The sequence below is a fragment of the Pempheris klunzingeri genome, chromosome 20, assembly GCF_042242105.1.
Source record: "Pempheris klunzingeri isolate RE-2024b chromosome 20, fPemKlu1.hap1, whole genome shotgun sequence".
NCBI classification, from domain to species: domain Eukaryota; kingdom Metazoa; phylum Chordata; class Actinopteri; order Acropomatiformes; family Pempheridae; genus Pempheris; species Pempheris klunzingeri.
This window is the reverse complement of record NC_092031.1, coordinates 12,338,075-12,365,931: the sequence shown is the minus strand read 5'-3', so window position 1 is coordinate 12,365,931 and position 27,857 is coordinate 12,338,075. Positions and strand designations below refer to the sequence as shown.

General features: G+C 41.2%; 2 protein-coding genes and 1 long non-coding RNA gene across 3 annotated transcripts; 2 read left to right on the top strand and 1 right to left on the bottom strand.

The window, feature by feature from the left end:
- Window positions 1-1,301: 1,301 nt before the first annotated feature.
- Window positions 1,302-5,085, bottom strand: LOC139219704 (heparan sulfate glucosamine 3-O-sulfotransferase 2-like). Its single transcript, XM_070851639.1, has 2 exons — window positions 4,583-5,085; window positions 1,302-1,920 (listed from the first exon to the last, which is right to left on the bottom strand). Exons 1-2 carry the CDS (start codon window positions 5,083-5,085, stop codon window positions 1,302-1,304), a joined length of 1,122 nt encoding a protein of 373 aa, XP_070707740.1.
- Window positions 5,086-8,507: 3,422 nt separating this feature from the next.
- LOC139219706 (uncharacterized) lies at window positions 8,508-10,889 on the top strand. Its single transcript, XR_011585735.1, has 4 exons — window positions 8,508-8,585; window positions 9,125-9,316; window positions 9,414-9,598; window positions 10,476-10,889. It is a non-coding gene; the product is annotated as an uncharacterized lncRNA (long non-coding RNA).
- A 12,561-nt stretch (window positions 10,890-23,450) lies between these two features.
- lrrc4bb (leucine rich repeat containing 4Bb) lies at window positions 23,451-26,831 on the top strand. The gene is made up of 2 exons (XM_070851942.1): window positions 23,451-23,693; window positions 23,809-26,831. Exons 1-2 carry the CDS (start codon window positions 23,451-23,453, stop codon window positions 25,801-25,803), a joined length of 2,238 nt encoding a protein of 745 aa, XP_070708043.1. The 3' UTR covers window positions 25,804-26,831.
- The last annotated feature ends 1,026 nt before the right edge of the window (window positions 26,832-27,857 follow it).

Sequence of the window (27,857 nt, the reverse complement as noted above, 5' to 3'; positions counted from 1 at the left end):
CATGTAGCCAAAGCCAAACTTTTCATTGCAATCATGTTACATGCAGTCCTAGAATCTATTTGATAACCTGCCACGACTAGGTGTTCCCTGCTTTGTCTTTGAAAAGTGATTGAAATTCCTCACACCTACACCCACTCGTCCACCTACCACTGCCGAGGCACACAACAAACCTTACATAATGCAGTAAACCTCAAAGGATGTGTTTTCACTAGCAACATGGGAGACAAATGTAAAAACTGTAAACGGTCTTATCTGTTGAAAACCACTCCTTTACTTACTAGATGTGAAAAGGGTGGAATGATGCAGGATCGACAGATTTTTAACAGGTTTAAATTTCAATAATGTCGCAACTTTTCAGTTTAAGGGACCGTTGTTTGATCTGTGGTTTTTAAAAAAAATCAAGCAAAGGCAGGGAGTAGGAGGGGATTAAAAAAAATAGCGGTTCAACAACCATTATTGTGAAATGCAATTTACAAAGGGCAAGGTTTCAGATGAGAAAGAATTAATAAATTCATGAATGTATTTGTGCTTCTGTTTCATTTAATGAAGTTCATGGACAAGCATTGCGGGTAAGGCAGTGATTAGATACTCTTGTAGGAAAAATATAAACATGGATTTTTTCAAATAAAGCACAGAGGACAGAGTGAAGTGCTGCATGTTACAGCATATACTAACTTATCCGATTCATGCTGGAGAGAATAAGAAATAAAATCTTTCTCCCTGTATAGAAACTGATGAGACCAACAGTAAGTGATATTAGGTGGTTCATACTTGTGTTATGGCTTTACATTTCAGATTTACCACCACGGTGCTGCAGCTTAATTCTACTCTCCCTGAAGACTCCACTGACATTTTCCAAGGTCTTGCTTTCAAGCCCTGCCTTGATTAGTAAAGCAGGTTTTTAGAGGAACTAATCCCATGCCCTGGAATTTCCTTTTTTTTTTCTTAACCAGTCAGCAAATGGGGGATCTAGTCAGCAATAACACACAGTAAAAGGAACAGAATGTGATCGTGTGCTCCTGAAGCCGAGATGATGGCTATACCTAGCAACAAACGGGATGCTGATGCTCGCTGGTAACTGATCATTACAAGTGCAAAAGCAATGTCATCATAGAGTTTACTCTGTCCACTGATGTCAGTTTAAAGAATATTACTGCTTTTGCCATTTCACTCAGAAATCGTGAGTGGATTGCTGATAGTTAGCTATCCGCCTTGGCCACAGCATATTGCTTAGGCAAACCACACTTGAAAGAACATTCGGGGGAATACTTACATCTTTCTTGCACCATTTAAAGATACCTCTACTCCCACTTGAAATCATGACCCACCATTTCATAAAACTTGACATTGTAGGGTCTATAGAAGTCTCGCAGTTGCTCAATAGCATCTCTGTCTATCTGCACATGAGTTCTGCCCTTGGACTTGCCCAGGCAGCGGGGGGAGCCGCTGCTCTCTGGCTTCTTAAGGCAAGGGAAGCCCTTGGTGCGGTTGAAATAGAAATGTTTGTCTGTTACAATGCGCTTTAACCCAAGGAAGTCTTGCACTCGAGCCAACTCTCCTGCTGGGTCTGTGATAAGACGCTCTCCACTCACGAAGTGGATCTGAGCCAGAGGGAAGTAGCGAAGCCAATTTTCGAGGTGCAGAACATACAGGCCGATCCGAATAGCGTTCCAGGACGTGTCCACAATGCCAAGGCTCTGGTTTCTGAAGGCCAGCTCCTGGAAGCTCGGCAGGTCCGGAGTTTTGGATAAAGTCTGAGTGTAATCTGATATTGCGCGAGTGACGGGGTCACGCACCACCACAATGAGTTTAGTATCTCGGGACATGGCAGAGATCCGGTGTGGCGTCTCTTTTGTCACAAAGTAGCTTGGTGTCTTCTCCATCGTGATTTGGCTCTCCAGAGTCCTTGGCATTAAACCTCTGAATAAAAGATGAAAACACAAAGTAGAAGTTTCAGTAAGATAAAGGTTTTTCATTTACGTTCACATTACTTTATTTTTTTTCTAAATCTTCTCCTCTGTTCTGAATTGCCTAAATCACCACAAAACCTAACTGATTGAGACACAGAGGACATAAAGTCCTTGCATCCACTCTTTCAAAAAGAAAACGTGTACTAGATGTCTATTTAGGGCAGGATTACACAAGTGAGTTTCAAAGGCAGAAAACCATCCTAAGCGAGAAGCTCCAGTTTGGCCGTGCAGCTTGTTTCTTGATGTAAATGATAGTGGGAGCAGTGACGCAAAGTCATAGTAGTCTGTTGTCGCAAGAGACCTGTCTTGCAGACAGCTCTCCTGTGCATCGGCCCTGCATGGTTCAAGAGTAATAAATCATCACGAATGCAAACAGAACACATGTAGCAGAGCGACTGTGTTACTTCTGGGTCTTCAAACTAGGCCATTGTAGTCTTTGAAAGAAGTGATTGGGACAGGTATGGCTTTGGGACTTTGAAAGGAGCCTGGAAATAGGGCTGCAATTAATGATCATTTTCATAATCAATTAATGGTGATTATTTTCTTGATTAATGGTTCCTCATTTGATCTATAAAGCATCAGAAAACTTTTACAAATACCCATTACAATTTCCTTGACTTGACTGACAAATACAAGTGACTGACGCGTCATGTCTAAACCAGCGTGTACACTTGCTAAATTACACTGTGCTACAGGACAATTGAAATGAACACTGTAGCATCAAAGCCCATTTATAAGGCTCCAGGTGAATATTCTGTACTTACATCCTTGCCGTTTGCATTTTTTATACCTTAAGAAACCTGTTGGAAACTTTTATCCCAGGCCCGCTTGGTTCTGCACTGCAGCCTTTAGCCTTTTTTTTCTTCTCATTAGTTTTCCCCAGTCAAATCACCATCTGATGCTTCCATGCTTGGTTTGTCAACTCCAAGGATCTTTCTCACTCCTCCATTTTAATGATTCTTTTGTTTAGATATTAATATGATAAGACGCTAACATGCACACAGCAAACTCCAGTGCATATGAGACTATGGCCCGTTCAGAACAATAGTTTGGCCTTTACTGATGAGTGTTTACAAGAGAAGCAAGTGTTTGTTTTCAGATCAATCCTCAAAAGCCAGTTAGTTGGCGTTTGACCTTTTTCTTGTCAGTTTTGACAGGTGACAATCAAACTACGGTAACAGGCGAGAGCTCGCGCCTGCTTCGCATTTCTGAGACACATCTCTGAGATAAAAGGGCTTCAGCTGCCGACAGTCCTGCAGCGCGCCAATTAGTGGAGGAACTTTCAGTCTATAATTATTTTATAATACCACTGATACACATCCCTCCTGCAGGCTACCTGACAGCCAATCATTAACATGGAATGTATTTGGAAACTGATCTGTGTGTGATTGGTTGTATGTTTGTGCACAACATTTCACACATTTCTACATCTGTAATAAAGGAGTTTAAATAATGATGTGAATGTTTACAGTGCGTATAAATACTGTATATGTATAGAACATCTCTTAGACAGTTGTGCTTAGATAAAAGTGCATCTTGTAGCATTTTAACAAAAACGAAATCATTTACTTTAACACTGATTTTGAGATGTTAGTTTAATCACCAAATACAAACAGACCACAGCTCAGAGGCACCAGATGCAACATGCACACACCCTGCAGTTTACACTGTTTGCCTCGAGAGGTTGGATTTTATGAGAGGTCTGATGAATTGCTCCACAGTACATGGAAAAAAGAGGGCCACTGTTCTGCCCATGTAAACAGAGCTCAGGCCTCCAAAGTTTCTTGCAATAAGGACGTGAAATGAGCCGAGAGAGTGCAGAAACCACATCCAGCATGTTTACTCATCTCAAAACCTAATGTACACAGACGGGCACTGAGAGGAAGGAGGGGGATGAACACAAAACCGCAGTTTGGACAGTAAGCAGCTGATTTAATGTGAAAAGTGGTTTTAATTTTCAGGAGCTTGAGGCCGCCATTTATCTCAGCTTTTGATTATTTCTTTTTTACTCTTTTAGAGATACAATTCCATCACTCCAGAATTTAAATAAGTGTCTAGTCAGGGAAAACCCAGAGGAACAGCAAAGCCTATAAGGACATTTAAAAAAGAAAGTGGAAAAAAACAAACCATAGCAACATATGAAAAACAGCAACGACCCTGAGCACCATTTAAATACCAATTGTCAACATTTGGAGATTAAATTAAACATCTGTATTGGTCAAATATTGTCATCATCTGGTCACATTGCTTAGTGCACAGCATATTTGTCATGATGTCCTATCATCATTATTCAGTTGGGCTGTAGAAAATAAGTTTAAGCCTTTTAAGTTTGATACAAGCACAGCTGACCACCAGCCTTAAATGTCCGGAGACTCCCAGGAGTCTTTGAGGGGTCAGCCAAATGAAATTGCCACATTTTCACTAATTAAAGCTGCTCATTACGCATCCCTCTTACAGAGGAGCCAAACAGCTCATTCAGTTTTAACTGTAGGCAATCTCATCAGCGCAAGCATAATTTTTGGTGTCACTTGCAGGATATCCATTTAAAAATCAGATTACATGGCCACCAGGGCAGATAGAGATGCACCTGTGCAGGTGAGAGATGCTCTTACCTGTACCACTCCAGACCTCTATCATAGTTCCTGTCAAAGAAGTGTGTCTCGGTGCCAGCCGCTCGCACGTCAGGATGGATCCGGATGAACTCCAGAACAGCTCTGGTCCCTCCTTTTTTCACACCAACTATGATAGCATTTGGTAACTTCTTATTTCCAAACTTTAAATTGCCCATGGGAGGGCTGGGCGTGTCGTTCCTGATTATGTGGGGAGTCGAAGGAGGTCTTTGGTCGGTGTTCGGCCGAGGTGCCTCGACGATGCTCCGTCTCGCATCCGACGGCAAAACGCACGACAGGGATTTCTGAATGCGCCTTTTGACTCCATCAGCCCGGACGCGCTGGCAGCTTTGCGTCGGATCACCTGACTTTTGCATGACGGTGTCGGCTGGGAATAGTGCACAGTAGCACAAATATGACAGGAAAAGGGAAAATAAGCAAACGGATGTTCTGGTGAGCCGGTGCGAGAAGGGGAGAAGTCGACTGAAGAGGAGCACGCATGCCATCTCTCCATGGATATGAACAGTGCATGATTTTCTAATTTTGATTTTGCGCTTTTTCCTCTCTGATTGTTTAGTGTCCAGTGTCTCCAAAGCGGAAAAACAAAACAACTTCTGCGTCTTGTCAGTAGATAGTCAGCACTTCCATCACTTGGAGCACGTCAGCACAATCCACCTGCGTCCCATCACCTCAGTTCATCCAGTGAAAAGGCATCCGTGGCTGCGCACGGAGTTTGGAAACGACAGCCTCCCGTGAAACTCCTGGACGCCTCCATGGTCATCACGCACAAGTGGGAAGCAGGGGGAGCGCGCTCTCTGACAGCTCCAACCCGGCTGAGCGACAGAAAAATCTTTCAACACGGTGACGTCAGAGCATCTGGGGGAAAAAAAAAAAAGTATTCAGCTCTCTCCTCTCACGCGTCTGACCTTAAACATCTCTCAGCCTGGTTCCTCTTAGGCACAACATATAGGCAGCGTGGTGAACATGTAATCTTTCATTTATGTATATTTTCCCAGCAAGATGAGATTCAGTTGCCTGTAGAATCTGAATGAGTTTGCATGTGGGTGGCAAAGATGAATGAATGATGAACTAAAGTGTCGAAATGTCGTCCACAGACTGATTCAGACTCAAGCAGCATGTGTGATACCAAAACTTCAGGATGAAACACATTCATAAATTTAATTTAATACTAACTAACTAACTAATTAACTAACTAAACTAACTGACCTACCCCCCCCTCCAGAGGAACCTGGGTTATCCAGTGTTTGAGCTTATTTCATCCTAATCAACACCAGCTTCCTTTTTATGTGACCTCAGGTTTGATTTCTGTATGTGGAACTTATTTATCATTTATTTATTATTTATTAAGTTATTTGAAGGTGTTCATACATTATCAAAAAAAGAAATGTATTTTTTGTCCTTAAATATTTATTTAAGTAAATAAATTTGAACATCTATGATTCAGGCAAACTCCTGCTGATGAAGATTATGTGCAATGATCGAAAGCTCCAGAATAGTTATATTAAAGGACCCTGTGCTGAGATTGGCTTCACAACTGTTGTTTCCAAGTTCAAGAAGTACAAGAGTAGTCCTGTGTGATAAAGGTAAACTGGATATCTAATATGTGGTATATTGACAAATGGTGTGACAAACCATATTTTCTGATGTTTCATCGCCCAAAAGAAATCACTTAATTGAAATAATCATCGGATTAATCAAATGTATGATAATAGAAATGCTTATTAGTTACAGCCCTAATACGTAACGTCAACATGTCTTCTTTACTCATCTATAGAACTTTAAACTGCAGCAAAACATTTTTATGTAGCTGTGCTTGTTCTCTATTTCATAATCGCTTAACTAACTCACTCGATTCCCCCTCATGACTTAAGACAAGTGTGTCCAAATGTGAACAATTTGCTGCTGAAGCCCTATTAGCCCACTCTGTGTGCACTTGTGCAGTAAATCTGAATATCGCCCACAACATACAAGCACAGCATCAGCTGAAATGATAAAGGTCATGCAACTTAAAGCAGGGTCTCAGGACCAGGTGATAAAGAAGGACCCTCCGCGTCATGTCAGCTGATATCGAGCTTTACTGATGCACAGTCCCTGACACTTTTCACTTAAATTACCACAAACCAGTTGACACCCTGTAAGGATGCAACTGTTAGCGGCCCAAGTGTTCTGGGGCCCGGGAGCAGTTGCCTGCTGACCCAGAGCCCAGTAATCTTGTTTGGCATCACTCCCCTCCAAGCAGAGGAAGTGTTGGGGTGTTGGTGTGAGCAGAGTGTGCAGGGCCGGTCATCCCTCTTAGTTTCCTGATGACTGATACAAATGCAGACAAGCCCGAGGAGGAAACAGAAGAGGGTAAAAACTCCCAGGACTGCAGAGACACACGGGGAGGAGCTGAGGTGTCACAGTGGTGCTCCCGCGGGTGTCTGCGCCCAATCTCAGAGGCCTCTGATTAAAGAATGATTTATAGGGGCTGGTCGGAGAGGCCTGCTCAGCAATCCGTCTAGTGAATGAGATTTTTCCTCAGGACGAGGGCGGGTAAATCAAACCTCAGGGTGAGAAGCCTGCAAAGCTTGGCGATAGGGCTCAGTGATTAAATGTTATAATCACCTCTGCTGAGTGTGCGGCTTGTTTCTGCTGCTTGCATTTTTTTCTCGTTGTTTTTCTTTTTTTTTTTTTTTGCTGATGCCTAATATCTGTTTACCCATAGTTTAATTTACAGAACACATGTCTTTATTTATGTTATCACAGAAAAGAGTATCATTCTTTTCAGACAGATGTACTGTGTCTGAAGAATGATTTTATACAGAGAAAAAGCTCATCGAGGAAACGACAGAAATCCTCTGGAGAAGAGAATTAAAATGAGGCAACTGTTAAACTGTAAAGAGAACAAAGATGGTCGGCTTTATGTTGAGATTAACTATTCAGTATTTATAGAAAGAAGGTTGGACCCAGGGGTGGGACTCCTGATATGACAGGAAATGATATAAGTTTAATGGGAAACAAAAACAAATCATGTGTCTGTGGAAGCTGATTGCGTTTTTTCTTAATATTATTGGCTGTCTTCTAGAGATCATTGAATGAAGGCTGTAGTTTGCCCACTGACCACTCCATCAGCAGCAAAGCTCATTTTTCAGATGTAATTGAAGCGTGGGGAGGACTCTGATCAGACGCTGAGAGCAGATACAGATGATCCGGACAACTTTACATCACACGTGGATGAAGGATCGCCCCCACGGATACAGTTTACACCCCTCATAAAACAGTGCACTCACTGAACTGTTTTGTTTAGTGACACATGTGCAATCACAGTGATGCTCATATGTCAGAGTAAAATATGAACATAGCTTCAAAGACATCACTCCAATGAATGATTTATTCCTGACCTCGGGCAGTTAGGTAGTCTGGTAGTCCAGAAGCTGACAGTATGAATAGATATGCTAATGCTGGAAACGATAAACCAGCACATTTAGTAACAGAAGCTGCTCCTCTGACGATGAAAAAACACTGACTTTGTAGTTCTTGTAACAATCTCAGAGGTAAAGAGCTGCTATAAGTAGAATATGTTTGTGATGATCTGGTAAGTTCCACAACCTCTAACATACATGAGTTTTGTGTCTTCAGATTCAGTACATGGTAGAGATGAGTGTCAGGAAACATCATGTATGTACACATTAAGAATTGATTTATTAACTGGTGGTGGTTTTGACAGAATACCAAAAATTTCAACAGTGTTTTTTTTTAGATGTCATCTGTTAAACATGCAGGGCTCCCATGTGGGCCCACCACAGCGTCTTCATCCCTGTCAGTCCTGCGTGTCCAATAATGTCGCAGTACTGACACCTGCTGGTCAGATCGTGGCAGTGCGTCATTTTCAGATGCGTCATTTTCTGAAGTGAAAGTGAAAGTTTCCACGGCCAAAACCTTGGATTTCCTGTACATATCAGAAGCTGGTGGATCAAGGAGCTGCAACAATCTCACCACCCAAACAGTAAGCTGACTCGAAATATTAAATGCCATTACACATACTCTAATCACTGAAGATAAGCTGAATGCTAAAACTGCAATAATAATAATAACAGTAATTTTTGCTTTCATGTATTGTGAGAACTGGGTGTGTGTGCGTTCTAGGTAACAAAACACATACCAGAAAGCCTTCCTCTGACACCAGATAAGGAAGTGAGCTCTGTATGAAGAAACAAAAAGCCATTCCCACACAAAGAAATGTAAAGCATGTTATGCTGCATAGTATATAAATTGTATTTGGGGTAATTAGAGCCCAGAGAGGTCCAGATTACCTGTTAGACCACTTATGACTACACTGCTATTAAATTAGCAGAAATCCAAATTCGAGATTAGAGGGGAATAGAGCTGTCGACACCAATCACACATACAGCATACTGTGATTGGTCAGAAACAAGACATCAATTCAAAACTGTGTTTGCAAGACATCAAGTCATCAAATGTATTGAGTGGATAAAAATATGTTTAGTATGTGTTTTGATTTGATTTTTTTTTTTTTTTTTTCAGGAAAAATGAAAAACATCTACACACATGTAGTCGGAAACACTTTGAAGTCTCATGAGAAATTTCTTGGAAAACTCACCAAGAGAGGTGCCAAGGTTGTGGAGACAGCCGACAAGAGCGACGTGATTATTGTCTTCTGTGCCGTTGCCAGTCGTTATGAAAGTGACATGAACTCGGCGTTATCCTCCGCCACAGGTAAACATGCAAGAACCCAAATGCACATAAAAAAGTTCCACCATGTTTTGTCTTTTCACTGCTAAAGTATGATCTGTGCTCACTGTCTGTTTCAAAGAATTAGGATATGACAAAATCATTCTGGTGATGATGCATCACACTTTTGACAAAGACCACACCGTACCAAACCGCAGGGTGGAAAACGAACGAGTCATACTCCTTGTGGACTGTTTGTTCCATGAAACAATGGGATTTCTTTGTTGCTCTCGCAATAACAAGGCAGTTGAGATGGTCCGTGAAAAGGTAATCACACAACAAATAAAGCATCCTTTTAATATGGTGTAGTATTATATTGGTGTATGGTAAGTTGTAGCACTCCATGAAACGTGATTTCGGGGTTTCTTTTTATTTTTACTGGGAAAGAAATCCATAATAAGCTTTCAGCATATTGTAACTCACGTGGTCTTAGAGAACTAGAACTGGACTTGTGCACCTCCTCTTGGCTCTGTTCTCAGGCCTTAGAAAATCGATTCCATGACGGGAGACTTTGGCCAATCACAGGGCCTCTCAGAGAGACAGCGTTTCTATTGGCTGTTTTACAATGCAGACGCACGTGCATGTCCCTTCAGATGCTGGTGAAAGTCTGATTCAATGGCGTGGATTCCTGCAGAAAAAGTTGTTATTCCAGAATTGGAAACAACTGTCTTCATTGCAAAGCAACCTTCCAAAAAAGGAACACAGATTTATCAAACAGAGAGTCTAAAAGAGAGGCTGGTAATGAACGCAGTAAAACACAAGTCCATATTGGCGAAGCGTCTCAGAGATGAAGAGAACCTGGTGAAGAAGCTGCTAACTTCATTATCCATTAGTATCTGAGTCGGACAGAGAGGGGAGAGATGTGTTTTTCTGTACATGAAAAATATACAGAAAAAAAATTTAATTATCACTTGATCATGTTAATAAGAACAATCAGAGTATGCATTTATTTGCACTAAAAAATGTGTGATAGCGACTGCAACCACAAAACATATGTTATACATTTATTGCTTCTATTGCTATGTTGTAGTTCATCAAAAATAATTCTGTGCATTTTCCAATTTTCCCATTTTTTAGGTTGAGAATGATATAAACACCATTTATTCTAGAGTCTGACTCTTTCACTTTCTTTTCTTTTTTGCAGCTGGGGCTGCAAAAGTTCCCATTCTTTAACAAACAAGCAACTAAATCAAATTAATTAAGAAGCTGGGAGATCAAAAATGAATATCGGCAGACGCCCTTTGTTGGACTGAAGAGAACGAGGAGAAGCCAGTCCAGACTTTCCTGTTAACCTTGCCTGCCTGCTTTAAACTGTACTTTCAACTGTGGCATTGATGCATGGTGATTGCAGTGCAATGTGATTGCTCATTATTTATCTTCTTTTCATTGTCATGATGGTCGCACAACTGTGTGCCGCTCTGTTGTTATGCCAATGCGAAACAGTCTTTCTGCCTCATGGGATGTCATTCGCTGTTTAATTTTTAAATGAATGCATACACTTAGCAGGATGTAGTGTGACAGTAAATGTAACCTTGCAAATTTCAGAATAAAATCTCATGCATATACACTCACTTTGGCCTGTTTTAATCTGGTCTCATTTCTTGGCTAGCGGTTCACTTTACAGTAGCACCCTCTCACTGAAAATGTCACCAAGATGCCCTGCACTTTTGCAGAGTGGCCCATAAGAAACGGAGGTGGAGCCTCAGAGTCCAAGCCCCTGCAGTTACATTGATCCTGTTATCATTCATCTGACTCTTCCTCTGCCGGTCACTGTGAAACACTATATAGTCTTTGTGTCCTACACATGTAATACGCAGAAAAAGCTGCTATCAAAGCATATACTGTTTTTCTTTCAATGGAAAAGTACATGGATACATGGATCTATAAGCGGTGCTATGGGGCTGGACTTGTGCACAGAGATGCTTTCAGTTAAAAGCCAACATGTCCACACCGACAATGTTAACACTGTATGTCGTTGTGGTCCGCCTTTGGCTTTTGCAGCAGCCTCTTTGCTTCCTGAACTTCCCCTCTGCTCTTCTATTTGATTGAGCGCACTTTAATGATGAAGCTGTGTGCTTGAATAAGAATGCTTTGCTGAAGTGTGCAAATTCTGCTGAAGCATCAGCTTGGCAAAGTGTTGGACACTGATTCCCCTGGGATATCTTGTAAATCAGATGCTGATCTGTATGATGGCCTGACTCTTTGTGTTGCTGACTTTGTTGATATGAGCCTGGAATAGTAATTTTCTAGTACAAGGTTAAAGCCCTGTATTCTTTCATGTATTGACCCAGATTTTTGACAAGGTCTGTACTGTCTGACCTCTTGGCCATGATACTAAGTGGTCCTGGCATAAACTGTGAGATAATGATATGCTGTGGTCACTAGAATATACTACTGTAACATTAAGCCTCTGCCTGTATGGAGCCACCGGCTATCTTTGAGTTCTCTGCTGTAAACTAACTGTAGAACTGTTTTTCCTGTGGAACATATTGTTACTCTTAAAGCTGGTCTTTGATAATGAGGTGTTTTAGTTTAATTTCTTTAGGGTGTAGGGCTGAGGTGTTCTGTTTCTGTACTTGGTAAAAACAAGATGCCCAAACCTTAATAGTGTCATCAATCTATCTGTGTTTTTGGTTGTTCCTGCCCAAAGCATCTGCAAAACAAAATCATTACCTTCAGATGTATTTGGAGCCAGCTCTGTTTCAATGTGAGAGCAGCTTTCGAATGTCAGTAAATACTTATGTTGTAGTAGCACTCTTTGTCAAAAGAAACCCAACTTTCATGTGTAATGCTGTTTCACGATAAGGTTTGTTATGAATTTAGTTGCTCACATTTTTATAACAAACTTTAGCATTCAATAAACCTTAGTCTCTGCTTTTTTGGACTGTGCAAAAGACACAATACACTGTGCAACACAGCAGTACATTACAGCCCTCCCCTGCATCTGCAGAAATGTAGAAGTGGGTTAACCCTTGGACAAGCAGAGCAAGACAAACAGGACAAACAGCTAGGGATGCAGCTACAGATGAAAATGATTTGAAAAATAAATGAATAATAATAGGTTTGAAAACAGAACTAAAAAAACAAGAAAAAAATATAAGATACAATTTGACCATAGAAAAAGTTAAATAAACAGTAAATGCATATGAAGCCACAAAAGCAATCACAAAAGATCCATTTAGATCCATTTCAAGCTTTGCGAAAGACCAACTTTCACTACATATAGCAGATAACCTTATTCACAATTATTTAAGTTATTGATAAATGTTACATGAGGTTTCCATATTTTGTTAAGAATGTCCAGCTTTCCTTTTATTTTGTGATACTGATAATCAAGTCATCAAGACATGACATCAAGACATCTCTGCCTTCCACTGAGACAGTGTGTGTGTGTGTGTGTGTTGGGGTCTTCCAGCCAACAGCAAAATGTTTGTTTGCAGCAATAAACGTAAGATTATAGAATTTCCTTTGGTAGCAAGCATCAACATTTAAGTTACCATGTGGGTATAAGATTAGGTTCCAAGCTTGATCCATTAACAGAATATATATTCTCCCAAAAAGGAGAACGTTTACAACAAGACAGTAGCATAATGCAATAAGGCCTCTTTTTATCCACCACATCTGTGTTGCACCTCCAACACAGAAAAGACATTTCTGGATACACAGCATTCAATTTGGCTGGAGTGTTCTATCTTCTCTGCGCAGTCTAATCAGTTGAATTGTAAGAGCTTGTGCCTTGAATTGTATGGGTCAGATTATTCATCAAGATCAACTTCCCATTTTCTCTTTGTAGAAAACAGTATCATCGGTATGATCAACTACTTAATTGCAAAACTAAATTAAAATGTGAGCTCGATACATCATATTTTTCCTGCATCTGTTAATACGAGATAAGTAATCCTTTGTCGTACAAGCTAGCAAAAGTTGCAATGCCTGCCCATTGTTAGAAAACATTATCACTAAATGTAGAAGGCACTGCTGAATTCTTCCATATAGGAGAGTAGGGTGATCAAGGCTTATTCCAGTTCACAAATGTATGAGCACAGCCCCATACACTCACAGAGTGAAGTATAATTGGGTTTCTTGGTTTTTTTTTCTGAGATTTTTCATTCAGCAGTGAAGGGCATAATTTAAGTCCAAAGGTAATACATTATTGTTTTCTATACTAGCCCCCTCACAGGATTTCTGAACCATTGCTTCAGCAGTCTTAACTGTGCTGCCCAGTAGTATAGTTTCATATTAGATAGACCAAGCCCACCTGACTCAAGTAGGAGATACAGTACATTCTCATGACTTAATAGGCAGAAATAGGCATTACTTTAGTTTTCCCCAACTGAGATTTCAAACCAGATCCATATTTGTTTAATAATTCAATTATTATGAGCTAGTCGTGATTGTTCTAGCTTTGATAGATAAAATAAAATGTCATTTGCATGCAATGATGCAAGATGACCTGCTGGTCCAATACTTATTCCTAACATCCTGTTCTGTGACCTGCTCTTGATTGTGAGAGGCTCTATCAACAGGTAAGGAGACGGGGCACAACCCTGTTGTGCGCCTCATCTTTGGCAAAAATCTGACCATTGGTTTTTTACAGATGCTTTCGGGGACTGATAAAGCAGTTTGAAGAATGATGTGAATACTTTGCCAAATTGAAATGACTCCACCAGGAAGCTTCCTTTAACTCTGTCAAACCTTTTCAGCATCTATTACATTTACCACCAAAGGAGAGTTGCCATTATGTGTGTGCGAAATAACGTTGCAAAATGTTTTATGCAGAAGTTTTTCTATTCTACCTCCCATGAAGTCCATCTGGTCTGGTAGTACTAGGCCCTGTATTACTGTATCTAGTTGCTGTACAAGCACCTTAGCAATTATTTTATAATTAACACTGAAAAGTGACACAGGCCACACAGTAACAGATCTTTATCTTTCCTTCTTAAGAATATGATGATGATCAGCATAAGGGACTCAGGTAATTTGTTTTAGAAAAGAGCTGACTCAGTCATCTTCTTAAATGGACTCAAAATTGTTGTTAGAAAGCACTTGTTAAACTCAATAGGCAAACCCTCAGCTCCAACTAAGAAAGGTGTAAATCTGTTTTGTCTGATTCTGTTATCATAAGGAGGGATATTATTAAAAATGAGTGTATGGTCTCTGTGGAACTAATATTCTCGGACTGATAATCCTTTTGATAAAAAGATCTGAAAGTTGCATTTATGGTCACGGGGTCTATTGTAATTTTTCCATCAGGGCCAATAATCATGTGGATTGCTCTCCAAACCGTTTCTTTTAATTTGCCATGCAAGTCATTTGCCTGCACTTTCGCCATGCTCCACATTATCTCTGTTTCGTTTTCAAGATTGCAATTTCAGCTACTCGGATATCCAAGGTACTACACTTTAGCTTTGCACTCTTTGGTTGCTGCAGAATACCATTAACATTATCAGTGCTGTTTAATTTCCAACTCCTACATTTCTTTTTCTAATGGCAGAATATCTTATTCATTTTCTTTATTCAGTAGGAGGAGTAAGAAATACTACAAATAATTCATAGTTACCTACAGAATGTCATTCTGATATGAAGTTGAAATCAGCAGTAGGCTACGAATGCAACATAACTTTATATCTTATTCCCACTGGCAAGTTCAAACCTTTCTCCTGGAGGCTGAGTGGCCGAAAGATGCTGGCGATATGATTTAATTCCCCCATTATCACTTGTGAAACAAAGAATGCTCTTTAACATAGTTCATCACCAGCCTGGAGATATTCATTTTCTGCTTTGCCAAGTTTACGGAATATGATTCAAAGAAGTATCAGATGGTTATTCATGATAAATTGTATTGTATGTAACATAAAATAACAGTGACTGAAAAGGCTGAGAGAGAATTTATTTCTGATTGCACTTCACTCCACTGCTCACAAGATGGCAGTTGAAGCTGACGTTTTTGTCTGCATTAAAACACAGAGGCTGCTTGGTAGGCCTCCATGAACACAGCAGCCTCTCCAGACACTCTATCACTGACAAACTTAATGTTGAAAATTCTGAATCTTGGCTGTGAAAGAAATGGATGGAAAACAAAGAGATATTCTGCATTAGTGACTTTAAGTGTACAACGAAGCTTGTTTTAGAAGGTACTTGCAATGTTTATAGACTTAACTTTAAGCTGTTAGAAATGTCTTTCAGAAATAATCATTTGGAACTGAAAGTTATATCAGTATCGGTCTTGATTTGACAATTTCAGAGCTCTATTTAGAATCTTATGAAATGATAAAAGGAACAAACAATAATCTTTGAATCTTTTAAAAGTCATTTTAAGTAGAAATCCATGGCAGAATATTTTTTTACCACAGAAAAACATTTTTCTGAATTTTTGGTGACTTTGAATAGAGTGACATTCTTGAACACACCCTGACTGAAACATTAGAATACATCCTGTTTGCATCGGTGCACATACTGCAGGCCCACATCTGCATATGAACGTGGACACACGCCAGCACACAAACAACATGACACACATACACACACATGCCCTCACACACATACGCAAAAACACAGTGTGTACAAACCAAAAGTGAGTTCTCACAGACAGGAAATGATGTCAGTTCTTGTCTCCAAGGAGATGGAGGCAGTTGCTAAGATACTGTGACACTAGGATTTTTCTCTCTATTTTCTCTCCCTCTCTGTCTCTCTAACACGCGCACACACATACACACACAGGGATGTCACCATGAATAACTCGAAACTCTCCCTTGTATCTCTCTTCTTCTCTTGCACAGATGGCAATGAGCACCAATCCAACTTTTTTCTGTAACATTTCTAAAAATAACCATCAAAAATGTCACTTTGTTCACAATCCCAATTGGACGCTCAGGGCCATTAAACAGATCACTAATGCTCGTCACCCGAATCTAACATCAACGCTAGAAAAATTATCCACATTCTTAATCTTTGCTTTGAACTGTGTGCAATTACTCAACCACCCACTTCCAGAGTGGTGAGGCCTGTAGCTAGTATCCCGAAAACGATGGAAGTGATGGATGTGTATCAGCACCCCTCCAAAGCTTCTTCACAGTGTGAGCTGCACCTCTCTAGTGCTATCAGCATGCCACATATGTCTTGGCACTAGCATGTTGCTGCCAAATCCTCATCGCCCTCCCCTTCTCCTCCCCCGTGGCTCCTAACACAGCATTAAGAGTTTATGGGGTTTGTGTTGTATTGGAAATGCCATGCACTCGTCCTCTAGATAGTGGGATTAGCTCTCTCCGCTGTATTTCTACTCCAAGAGCCTTCCTGTACTGATGACACAAGCAATACAGCGATGAGTGTTTGTTCATTTACTGTGCACAAATGCATGTCCCTCTCCCTCCCTTCACTCCATCGCCCCCACAGACACACACACACTCGCTCAAGGGTGCCTGCGCAAAACACACATACACACACAAGCCTACCATACATGCATAAGGGGGATATCAGATTCAATGTGCAATGACACAGTGAGGACATAGAGTGGAAAGAGGGGGAAGGAAGGAGAGCAGAGGCACAGGGTGGGTTTGGCATGGGCGGCGTGGAATCATTTTAAATGGCGCGGGGGTTGGAAGGCGAAAAAGATGAACAGAGAGAGGAGACGACGAGAGTGGCAGAAAAAGACTGAAAGGCAGCCAGGGTCAGGCGAGAGACTGGATGTGGGCTAAGATTTCAGCATGAGTGATAGGGAATGAGGGAAGAGGGAGAAAGAGGGAAAGGAGGAATATCCTCTGCACCACTGTGTGACTGGAAATTTAATAGAGGGAGCGAGATAGAGGGAGAAAGAGAGGGAAGGAGAGAGAGGTGGGTGGGGGGGAGAGAGAGAGGGGGAGAGAGAGAGGCAGAGGAGGGGGAGGGTAGAGGAAGAGAGAGGCAAAAGGCACAGAGACCTCATTGCTGTGCAGCTTTCAGCAAAAGCTAGTGGTCGTGAACAATGCTCACTACGGCATTCACAGAAAGGGAGGGGGAGGAGCGAGGGAGAGGGTGAGGAAGGGAAGGGAAGGGGCGAGAGAGATGGAGAGGAGGAGAGAGAGTATATATCTTGGGGGTCTTTCTGAAGCATAACTGGCCTTCTCTGTCCTTTGACCTTTAGTGTGAGCTGAGACAGAGCAAAGATGTACAGAGATTTATTTTTACCTACAAGCTAGTCTTTGGTGTAGTGGCTACAAAGCTACAAGGGGCGAATCTCTTCCTCTGCACACATTCTGAACTGAAATAAAGGCTGCCCACCTTGTGAAGGAGATAATGACGATAGGAGGTAAAGCATTTGACACGCGGACATACGCATGACAAAGATCAATATGAGGAGGCCACTTAGAGAGAAAGACTGGCATCTCTTTAATGACTAAACCTTTCTTTATTGGCTAATAACTTGTGGGCATTCTTTTCAATTTACTAATTAAAACACGCTGCAGTCTGCAGGTAGCCTTCTGAACTCTAGAATCAGCTCACAAAATACTTGATACGCACATTTTCAGGGCTCAGAACTATCTGAAGGTTTTTTGTGTTATAGTGTGGAAACCTCACAGGGCCGCAGGGTGTTTGTTCTCCAAGTCTGGATGCTGATAGCAGGTAATAGTGGTGGTGGCTTCCTTATATCCAGCTTTAAATCCACCGCTTAGAACTGCTTTGGAAAAATACTCATATGCAAAGACTGCAGAAAACAGACCTCATTAGTTTACTAGATTTAATCTTAGGTGGCCATTACTAAAGCGCATGTGCTAGCACTGCACATTTATTATGAATATGGACATTAGTAGCCTACAGAAGTCTTTAAGACTCAATGGAGCGGAAATGTTTCTTACTGCAGATGTTTTGGCCTATTGATTCAACAGTGGGTGTCTATTACATGGCGAGAAATGTTGAAACTGAGTGAAATTTCACAGAATTGGGAGAAACACAGACTCATTTTATCCTGCTTGTCATCCAGTGCTGCTGAGTCACATTAATAAATATGACTACATTCTCATTACATGCATGGGGCTTATGTTGCAAAGGGCATCTGAAACTAAACTTGCAGCCTGTAGCAAACGCAATGGATTGTAAAGAACCTTCCAACATTCAACCATTCATGTATGCGTTTAAATCATCTAAAGAACGCAGCAAGGTGCATCCAGAAGTAGTTGGCCCCTCATCTATTCTTCTAATGCTGTCTTAGTGGGATTCAGACTGAAACATACGGAATGTGCGTAAAGAGCTGCTTATGCTGGACGCAAAATGCTCTGCCCACCGGGCGCCGTCGCGTTTGCTGCCTGCGTTCCTCTCCAAGGATGATAAGGCGCATGGATGCACTCGCCCCAGACCTCGGTCCTCAATGTAATAATACTAACATCATTTTCTCCAACGACCCTTAATCTGATCTGTTTTTCCCCCCCGTGTGTGTGTGGATTGTGTTCAGCTTTAACCTGCCATCGCTGTAGCCCCCCGCGTTGCGTTGGCGCTGCGGAATAGCCTACAAGAACAAGAGCCAGCTCTCAGCCGTGGAAACAAGCGAATCAATTTAGGGAAGAGAAAAGGAGAGATAGATAGCGAGGCTGGAAAACTGACGATCGGGAGAAGGGACGAGGGGAGAGAAAACATCGACCTTACGCCGCAGCCGCCGAAACATTAAGGTACGTGTATATTGGTTGTACAGGTAGAAGGGACTGAAATGGCCGGCGTAATTATTGCATTTGTTACCTAATCTGCATTGATGCCGAAATCACTCACCGGGTGACAAATATCAAGTAATGAAACGTGCAAAGGTTGTACGGATGCATAATAATTTAAGTGAATAATTAATATCAGAAAAAGATACAGTCAATGTCGATGTCACTCGGGAAAAAAAAGAAGCTGTGGTAGTCCTTGCAAATGTGTTAAAATAACACGGCTCCTTATGTAAGCCTGTGTGTTTCACATGTTCACACATATTGTTTTCCAAAAATGACTCAGCCTACATGGATTTTTTTTTTTTTTTGGGTGCAGTCATGTTGTCATTACCCTGATGAGAGAATGGATGCAAGCCATTTTGTAATGCAGCATGTGCAGAATTAGGCCTATTCAGAATTTCAATTGCGTTCCCGAGAAGGTGCGCCGTAGTGAGCGCAGCTGCATAGATGAATAAGGCCATTCTGTTGAATTGTAGGAGATATTATGCTAGAGGCTATATGATGAGGAGAGATTGCAGATTAGGGGTTGCGACTGCAGGAGAAATAGACAGGTTATGTCTTTTTTTTTTTTTTTTTTGTGGCTTTTTTCCCCCAACGAGTTGACATGAATGAAATCGGAAAATATAATTGTTATTCATCAAGTTGAGGAAATATTTTGCATAAATATGGCATATTTGCAATTTCTCTATCTCTAAAAGCGCTGGTTGTTACTATACTGGTGAAATGCGTCCCATCCTACCCTGATTCCCACGTCCTGAATCAATCTAGTGTTGTCATAGTTACAGCAGATGATGTTGGCCCTGCTGCACCTGTGTCGCTTTGTGTTCATCTAGACCATCTGTAAATACATGAGGTCTAATTGGGCCTTGTGTAGGCATACAGGAAACAGCCCAAAGCCTCGGTGTTTATTGAAAACAACACCACGATTTTTGCCCCTTCATAAACCTTAATGACTCTGTTGTGGAGAGCAGGGCATTGATACAATCAGGCGCTTACGATGATGTGATTGGTTTGTAGCAATTGGTCAGCAGCTTGCAGCTAATTTGTCTTTTCACGACTGAGCGCTTTCTCAGGCCTGATCGAACAATCAATATCTACATGGTTGCAATCTGCTCTTGACATGGAAAAACGGCTAAGATCAAGACAGAGGAGTACCTGTGAGTGAAATTGGTTAGAAAAAAATACAATACAGTCGACGTCTCAATCATGGCATGAACCCAGAGAAAACACATTTTGCACAAAGATGTGGATGAAGGCCATTGGAGAGAGAATTGGCCCTCAGATGAGTCAAGGTGTAATACTCTGGAAAAAAAAAAATCATGACTGTCATTGGCGAGGCTGTTGCTCCTGTACTCTCATGTGGTGGAGAACTTGAAGATGGGAGGTCAAGGCAACAGGCTCCTGCCTTCAAGGTCTCTCCCTTAATATAATTTTACCCTGTGTGGTGTTTACACAGATTGTTTTTTTCTGTCTCTCCTTACTGACTTTTGCCACTTCATGCAAAGACAAAATATAACTCAATTTCTTCAATGTACTTCTTCAGTATTCAATATTTTGAGAAAGAAAAGAAGATCCAATTGGTGACTTATTGTTGACAGCTTCCAAAGGTGTCCGATGGGAAATGATTCTTTCCTGTAATGATGAAATGAAGGAAAAAGGAGTTAAAAAAAGAAGCAATTTTTGGTCCAATCATTTACATTTGCAGAAAAATTACTTCTCCATTACCTCTATTCTTGCACATATTAAGAATTATTGCAGTGGTGGGAGAAATCAGGGAAGGCTCTACTTGAAATCACATTCACCTGTTAATATTTTTAAAACAGCCCCATCCAAAAGAAGAAGAAGAAAAGAAAAGAAAAAAAAGGCAAAGCACCACCCTAACAGTGTACACCGTGAAGTTGTATGAAATACTGCATGAAAAGCAAACTCTGTTTTGAGAGCACGGTTGTGATCAATTCTTTGACCAGCTGAATATTAATGATGTGTTTTGATGTTTCCATGAATCATTTTTCCGTTGAGTTAATCATTCTAACTATCAGACCACCATTCTGGATCAGATACATCTCTGACGTCTGGGAGCGACATTGAAGCTATTTTTTTTTCTTTCCAACTCAGTCATATTATTGAAATGCATAATTACCTGCTGGAACAGGATGAGAGGGAGACTCTTCAAGGAAGGATAGCAGTGTAAAGAACACCATAAAGATGCGTGTTGCACTCAGTAATATTTTTGGTTCAGCATTTTTATTCATATATCTACATTTTCTTATTGGAGATGGATAATGTGTTGTTATTCCTCTGTGGCAGTTACAGTTCGGATGGTTGTGGATATGGATGTGTGAATATCTGTCTGTGGTAGAGAGAGAGAGAGAGAGAGAGAGAGAGAGAGAGAGTCTGTGGGATGTGCAGAGCATCTGAAAAAGTCTATTTTTAGCATGCACTCCCTTATGAGCTTTCTTAATAGCTGCTTTAAGAGTTCTCAGAGCTATGTTTTTAATAAACACTGATGTTGACCTAATCTTCAGACCTTGTAGATGGCAAGATTCATGGCGAATTTGTTCCCTCTGTTGTGATATTGAAGGCCAAGGTTCAACTGTGTGCTTTCTCAGGCCTCCCTGCACATATGCGAACGTGTAGTTTGATATACAAAACTAACTTTTCAACATTCATCATTTGGTCCTCGGGATAAAGGCATCTACCGAGTAAAGGTTTGCTGATTTGTATCTAGTGTAACGTCAAATGATGTGAAGGGAATAAACCTTAAGCTTCATGTCAAGTATAAGTTGATTTAGACCACAAAGGTGCTGCTGATCTGGTTTGAACAGCAAATGTTCATCAAGCTCAGCTAAACACAGTAATGTGGAATAGGGCACTGGACAGTAAAAACACAAGATGGTGAGTGAGCAGGTTGCCACAGCAACCGTGTTTCTAGGAGCGCATGCATCGTCGCTGCATAGGAGAAGAGATGCTAAGGACTGCCATAGAACCTTTTAGAAAATAACCTATTTATTAGAGAAAATAATATTTGGAAATTGTATCCAAGAAGTAATATATCTCATATAAGATCTGTATGTTATGTAAGATATTGTTGTGATAACACAGTGATCATATAAATGACAAGTAACAAAGATCTTATTGTTTTCAGCAGACAAGGCTTGTGACTACTAGAGTCATAGTGTCAAGCCCAACATGCTTGAGAAAACAATGAACACTTTCTTTTTGGTCTAATCATCGTGAGGGAAACAGCTCAATCTTTTCTAAATTTAGTAAGTCTGCAGATGCTCGCAGCCATTTCTGTTTCAAGAAATATGTGACACTCACTAAACCAAAAACATACAAATAAATATTTGTTTGTATTATAAAAGCCATTGAAGTATTTTGCATTATCTTCTTTTCTTTGTTCTTAATCTCGTTGTCATTTCATGTTTGGTTCAGCAACTTCAGTGGTTGGGGATCATGTCTGATTATGCGTTGCTTATTGTACACAGCATGTGCATTGCAGTAAAATTTTGAGGAGTCAGTAATCATTCCTTCATATCCTATTTGCTAAATTGCTGTTGCTGCTTTATGGTGGATTGCATGAATCTCTGTATTAACCTTAGGTTCAGATGAGTCCCACTGCTAGTTGTAATTGCATTCAACAGTCGTGCACTTTTCAAGTATGAGATTCTACTTCTATTAGTAGGTATCTGACTGGGAGCCTACCAGTAACATAAAGTGGATGATGGGACTGTCATCCCAATGGGTCTGCAGCAGCACTTGTGACCTAGCTTGAAGTTTTAGAAATTTGTGGCCATTTCAGACCATGACCCAGATGTTAAGTTCAAACCTATGAAGAAAATGGCAGCTGACTCACCAGTTAGACTACAGGCCACAATTTGAAAGCCACCAATTTAGAAAAGAAAGCCTGACCTAGCTTGTCATACACTCTGGACTCAGGATATAGTAATATTTTAAGATTTTAAGTTCAGTCCTGGGAATACATGCATGTATGTGCTAGGCTAATGTCTTAAAGCTACTGCACTGTGCACTTACTTGACCTCCTTCCTCTTTCTTCTTTTTTCTCTTTCCCCTGCAGTGAGAAGCAACAGCCACTACAGAGACCACACTTTCAAGCGCAAATCCTCCCCCAAACTTGATTTCTATTCTAATAATTGTCATGGGAACAAAAAATACAGGGTTCCCTAAAATGACATGTTGAAAAGAACAAGGTGCTTGATAGTAACAGAAGTATGAGCAAAGTAAAATAAGAACTTATTAATGATAAATAGAGTCTTTAACATTACATTACACTTTTCACGTTAATTTTTAAAGTGAGTGCTTGAAGGAGGAAAAAACAGAATAAGAGCAAACAATATGAACATCAAGACAAGCACTTAAATTCCCCTGTTTGGAGGTGACTTATCAACATCATAGCAATAGGGGTGGGTCATGACTCAGTTGCCATGCGTGTTGTCATGGTGACCAGCCCCTGTACCCCTTCCCCCCTCCTCTGGTTGGTCCAGCTTTTGTTGTGGTTTCACAACCATGGACCTCAGCTGACAGAGGCAGCACCCCCCTGCCCCACCCTCTGTACCTGCTCCAATCAGGCGAGCCGTGTCATCTGTACAAGGAAAAGTTTAGATCAAGTCCCAGACAGTATTTCAGAAAACACAAGATACCTCAATCTACAAGAGAACACAATTCAGGTAAATATGGCTTCATCTACAAACAGACCATACATTCAGACTGAATATATATATTTTGACAGCAGTAATTCTGATGTTGCTACAACATGCCTCCATGTTTTTGTTTCCACATCAGGTGATCAAGTCTGACACATTTAAGCACCTGCGGCATTTGGAAATCCTCCAGCTCTCCAAGAACCACATCCGGCAAATTGAGGTGGGAGCATTCAATGGCCTTCCCAACCTCAATACACTGGAGCTTTTTGACAACCGTCTCACAGTGGTGCCGTCACAAGCCTTTGAGTACCTCAGCAAGCTAAGGGAACTATGGCTGCGAAACAACCCCATCGAGACACTGCCGGCATTTGCCTTTCACCGTGTTCCCTCTTTACGCCGTCTCGATCTAGGGGAACTCAGGAAGCTGGATTTCATCTCAGAGGCTGCCTTTGAAGGTCTGGTCAACTTGCGCTTCTTGAATCTTGGCATGTGCGGCTTGAAGGACATCCCTAACCTCACCCCGCTAGTACGACTAGAGGAGTTGGAGCTGTCAGGGAACCAGCTGGGGATCGTCAGGCCTGGATCCTTCCAGGGCCTTGTATCACTTCGCAAGCTGTGGCTAATGCACTCCAGAGTGTCAGTAATTGAACGCAATGCTTTTGATGATCTCAAAAACTTGGAAGAGCTCAACCTTTCCCACAATTCCCTGCATTCCCTGCCCCATGACCTCTTCACCCCTTTGCACCAGTTGGAGAGGGTACATCTCAACCACAACCCTTGGGTGTGCAATTGTGATGTTCTGTGGCTCAGCTGGTGGTTGAAAGAAACAGTTCCCAGCAACACCACATGTTGTGCTCGATGCCACGCACCGCCAGGTCTAAAGGGCAAGTATATTGGGGAACTAGACCAGAGTCACTTTACCTGCTATGCCCCAGTGATTGTTGAGCCTCCCACTGACCTCAATGTCACTGAAGGCATGGCTGCTGAGCTCAAATGTCGCACTGGAACCTCGATGACCTCCGTGAATTGGTTCACTCCAAATGGCACTCTGATGACCCACGGATCGTACCGAGTTAGGATCTCAGTGCTTCATGACGGAACACTGAACTTCACAAATGTGACCGTGCAAGACACTGGGCAGTACACTTGCATGGTAACCAACTCCGCCGGAAACACCACCGCAACTGCCGTGCTCAATGTGTCTGCTTCAGACCCCAGCAACAGCTACAGCTATTTCACCACTGTCACTGTGGAAACAGTAGAGACAGTGAGAGGAGATGAGGAGAATTCAGCAAGACAGTATATTAACGAGACCTTCATAGATTTCCCTAATCCTACTGTTCAAAGAGGAGTGTTAGAGGGCCGACCTGGCATCACTATATCGCCTTCGCTCACCTCTCTTTCCTCACTGTCCCCACGAACCAACAGAGCTACTGAAAATGCAGTGACTGTGTCGATAATGGATGTAACTAACATTCCAGGCCTGGATGATGTAATGAAAACAACTAAGATCATCATTGGTTGCTTCGTGGCCATTACCTTTATGGCAGCTGTAATGTTGGTGGTCTTCTATAAACTCCGGAAGCAGCACCAGCTACATAAGCACCACGGCCCTGCCAGAGCCATTGAAATCGTCAATGTAGAAGATGAGATCGGAGCCGGGGCCGGTAGTGGAATCTCAGGTGGTTCAACCATGAATTCTGGCGGTGGTGGAGAGGGAACCCTAAGGATACATCATCCAGAAATAGTCAACCTTCCCAACATTGGCCGTACAGATACTCTCAATCATTACTACAAGACCCATCATTTCAACAACAATGTGATGGGCCTTAGTATTGGCACTGAAGGGATGGGACCAGGAATCCTTAATAACAAGAACCAGCAACTCCAGGATATCCCCATCTCCTGTACCTCAGTCCCAATCTCTACATCTAATTTGCTCACCTCATCAGGCAATGGCACCAACACCAACCCCAGTTCTATGTCCCCACCGCTGCCGATGTCTCTCCCCATGCCTACCATGGGCTTACATGGATCGATCAAGGGTTTCATGGGCCAAAACCAGAATCCCCAAATGGAGCCTCTTCTCTTCAAGGGGAACTCGAAGGAAAACGTCCAAGAGACTCAGATCTAAAAACAAAAGCGAGAGTATAGAGAAAGAGAGAGAGAGAGCAAGAGTCGGAGACAGAGAGGGGATTGATGTTGGGTTTATGCGCGGAATGATTAGACACTAGAGTGCATTGACATTACACCAGGAGAGAGGATAGACTGACACGGCAATACACAAACACATAGACTTATCCGTGACAGTGTACCGAGCCAAGGATTACCACAATGGGCCACTTGTGTTTGTAGTAACGATCATGGCCATGGAGATCAAGGAATGGACATTGCTACAATGTAAATCTGTGCCAAAGCAAATGTTTTTTGCAGTTTCTACAAGCTGTGTTCTCATAGGGAAAAACTAGCCTTTCAGAGTAATCAGTCCCCAAATCGTTGTTGGCCAGCAGAGACGAAAGACATGCACAGCACTCACCACACTGAAGATTGGAGATATTACAGAACAAAATCCAAGAGACATTTTTCTTCCACACAAAATCAAGCCACACTCTCTCTCGAGTGACTCAATAGACTCCCTCAAGGTGACAATTATGTAGGCATAAATAGATGGACAAAAAGGTACAGTGCAGTACAAACTACTGTGAAAAATCCACAAATTATATAAATATATTTTCATTTAAATATGTATCATTGCAGACTCCGATGCAGAGATATTTTGGGGTGGATGTATAAGCTGGTATAGTTTGTTTCTTTGTGAATAATCAGGGGCGATGATAATGGAGGTTGGTTATGATACACGTTTTAAGTTTGGCTACTTCTCAGAAACATAAGGGCTCAATTGCAACACTCATTGTGAATCTTTGAATTGGCTTTGTGACATAAAGTCCATTTAGGTTGTAGAACAGTAAATGCAGATCTCTGTTTGACAAACTTTTTCTGTTGCTTCAGTAATAATCATAACAGACTTTTGTGTTCTGAGAGTGTATTATGTATTTTGTAAAAGCCAGCTACATGGTATTTGAATTGACAATTCTGATACTTAAATGCCAGCATCAAATGATGGTCAAACGATGTTCCACAAACACAGAAAGGTAATCCAATGCAAAGGCCTGTATGGGTAAAAAGTGTTGACAATGTGTTATTTGAATCAGATCAGTAGCCAGATATTTGCTTTGAGACAAGAATTTGATAGGACCTCCTTGCTCATGGTTACAATAATCATGCCATAAAATGCTGTCATAAGGATGATTAGACATCTATCTGCAGCAGCATTCAAGAAGGGATTAAACATCCGTCAAAGGATGATTGGAATGAATGGAAATGTACAGTATATTAATAATAATAATGTCTGGTTGTATGACAATTGTAAGATCCACATTTTTACAGTGTAACTTTCATATGTTAAATGCCATTTACGCTTCTTGCGTTTCAACTATGTATTTCTTTATTTTTGTTAGTTTGATATAATGTGTACAGTTGTCTAGCCATGTATCATTACGTGTGAAATAAATCAATCATATATTGGGTTGTTGCTGGTCAATATGGCAACCACATAAGTAAAGAGTGAGACATTATGCAGGCTTCTGTGCTAAACCTGGATTGAATGTATGGTTTGAGGTTCAGCCATTAGTCATCCTGGTAATGATAGGTGCCATCTGCCCTATTAACATGTCCAGACAGGCTTTTAGTCACTCTCCCATGTTCTACAGACACTACTGGTTTTGCAAAATGAGTGTTTTTAAAAGTACTAGGTGATCTAATTCTTAGCAAAGGCACTTTTGTCTGAAATTAGCCCTCACAATGCTTCTCCTATTTTGATTTTTTCATGCTAGTTTGGAAATTGTTTGGAACGGGAAGAGAATTGAGGAAAGAAATATATTTTTACAAATTACAGTTTTTGGATAACAGACTGTACTTATCAAGCAGGAACCTAAAATGTTTGTTGCAATTGAGCACAAACTGGACATGTGACCAGTTAAATGTACCTGAGATAGTATTATCAACGAAATCATATCAACAAGGTTTTTGACTGTAATACAGCTCTGTATGTGATTTTGCTGGGTTTTTGTTGTTGCATATATGTATGTATATATATGTGTATATATATATATATGTGTGTGTGTATAT

Coding starts and splice junctions, on each gene's coding strand:
- LOC139219704 (XM_070851639.1), bottom strand. CDS start 5,085: ATGGCATGCGTGCTCCTCTTCAGTCGACTTCTCCCCTTCTCGCACCGG. Junction 1,921..4,582: donor AGAGGTCTGGAGTGGTACAG/GTAAGAGCATCT, acceptor TCTTTTATTCAG/AGGTTTAATGCCAAGGACTC.
- lrrc4bb (XM_070851942.1), top strand. CDS start 23,451: ATGCGTGTTGTCATGGTGACCAGCCCCTGTACCCCTTCCCCCCTCCTC. Junction 23,694..23,808: donor TACAAGAGAACACAATTCAG/GTAAATATGGCT, acceptor TTTCCACATCAG/GTGATCAAGTCTGACACATT.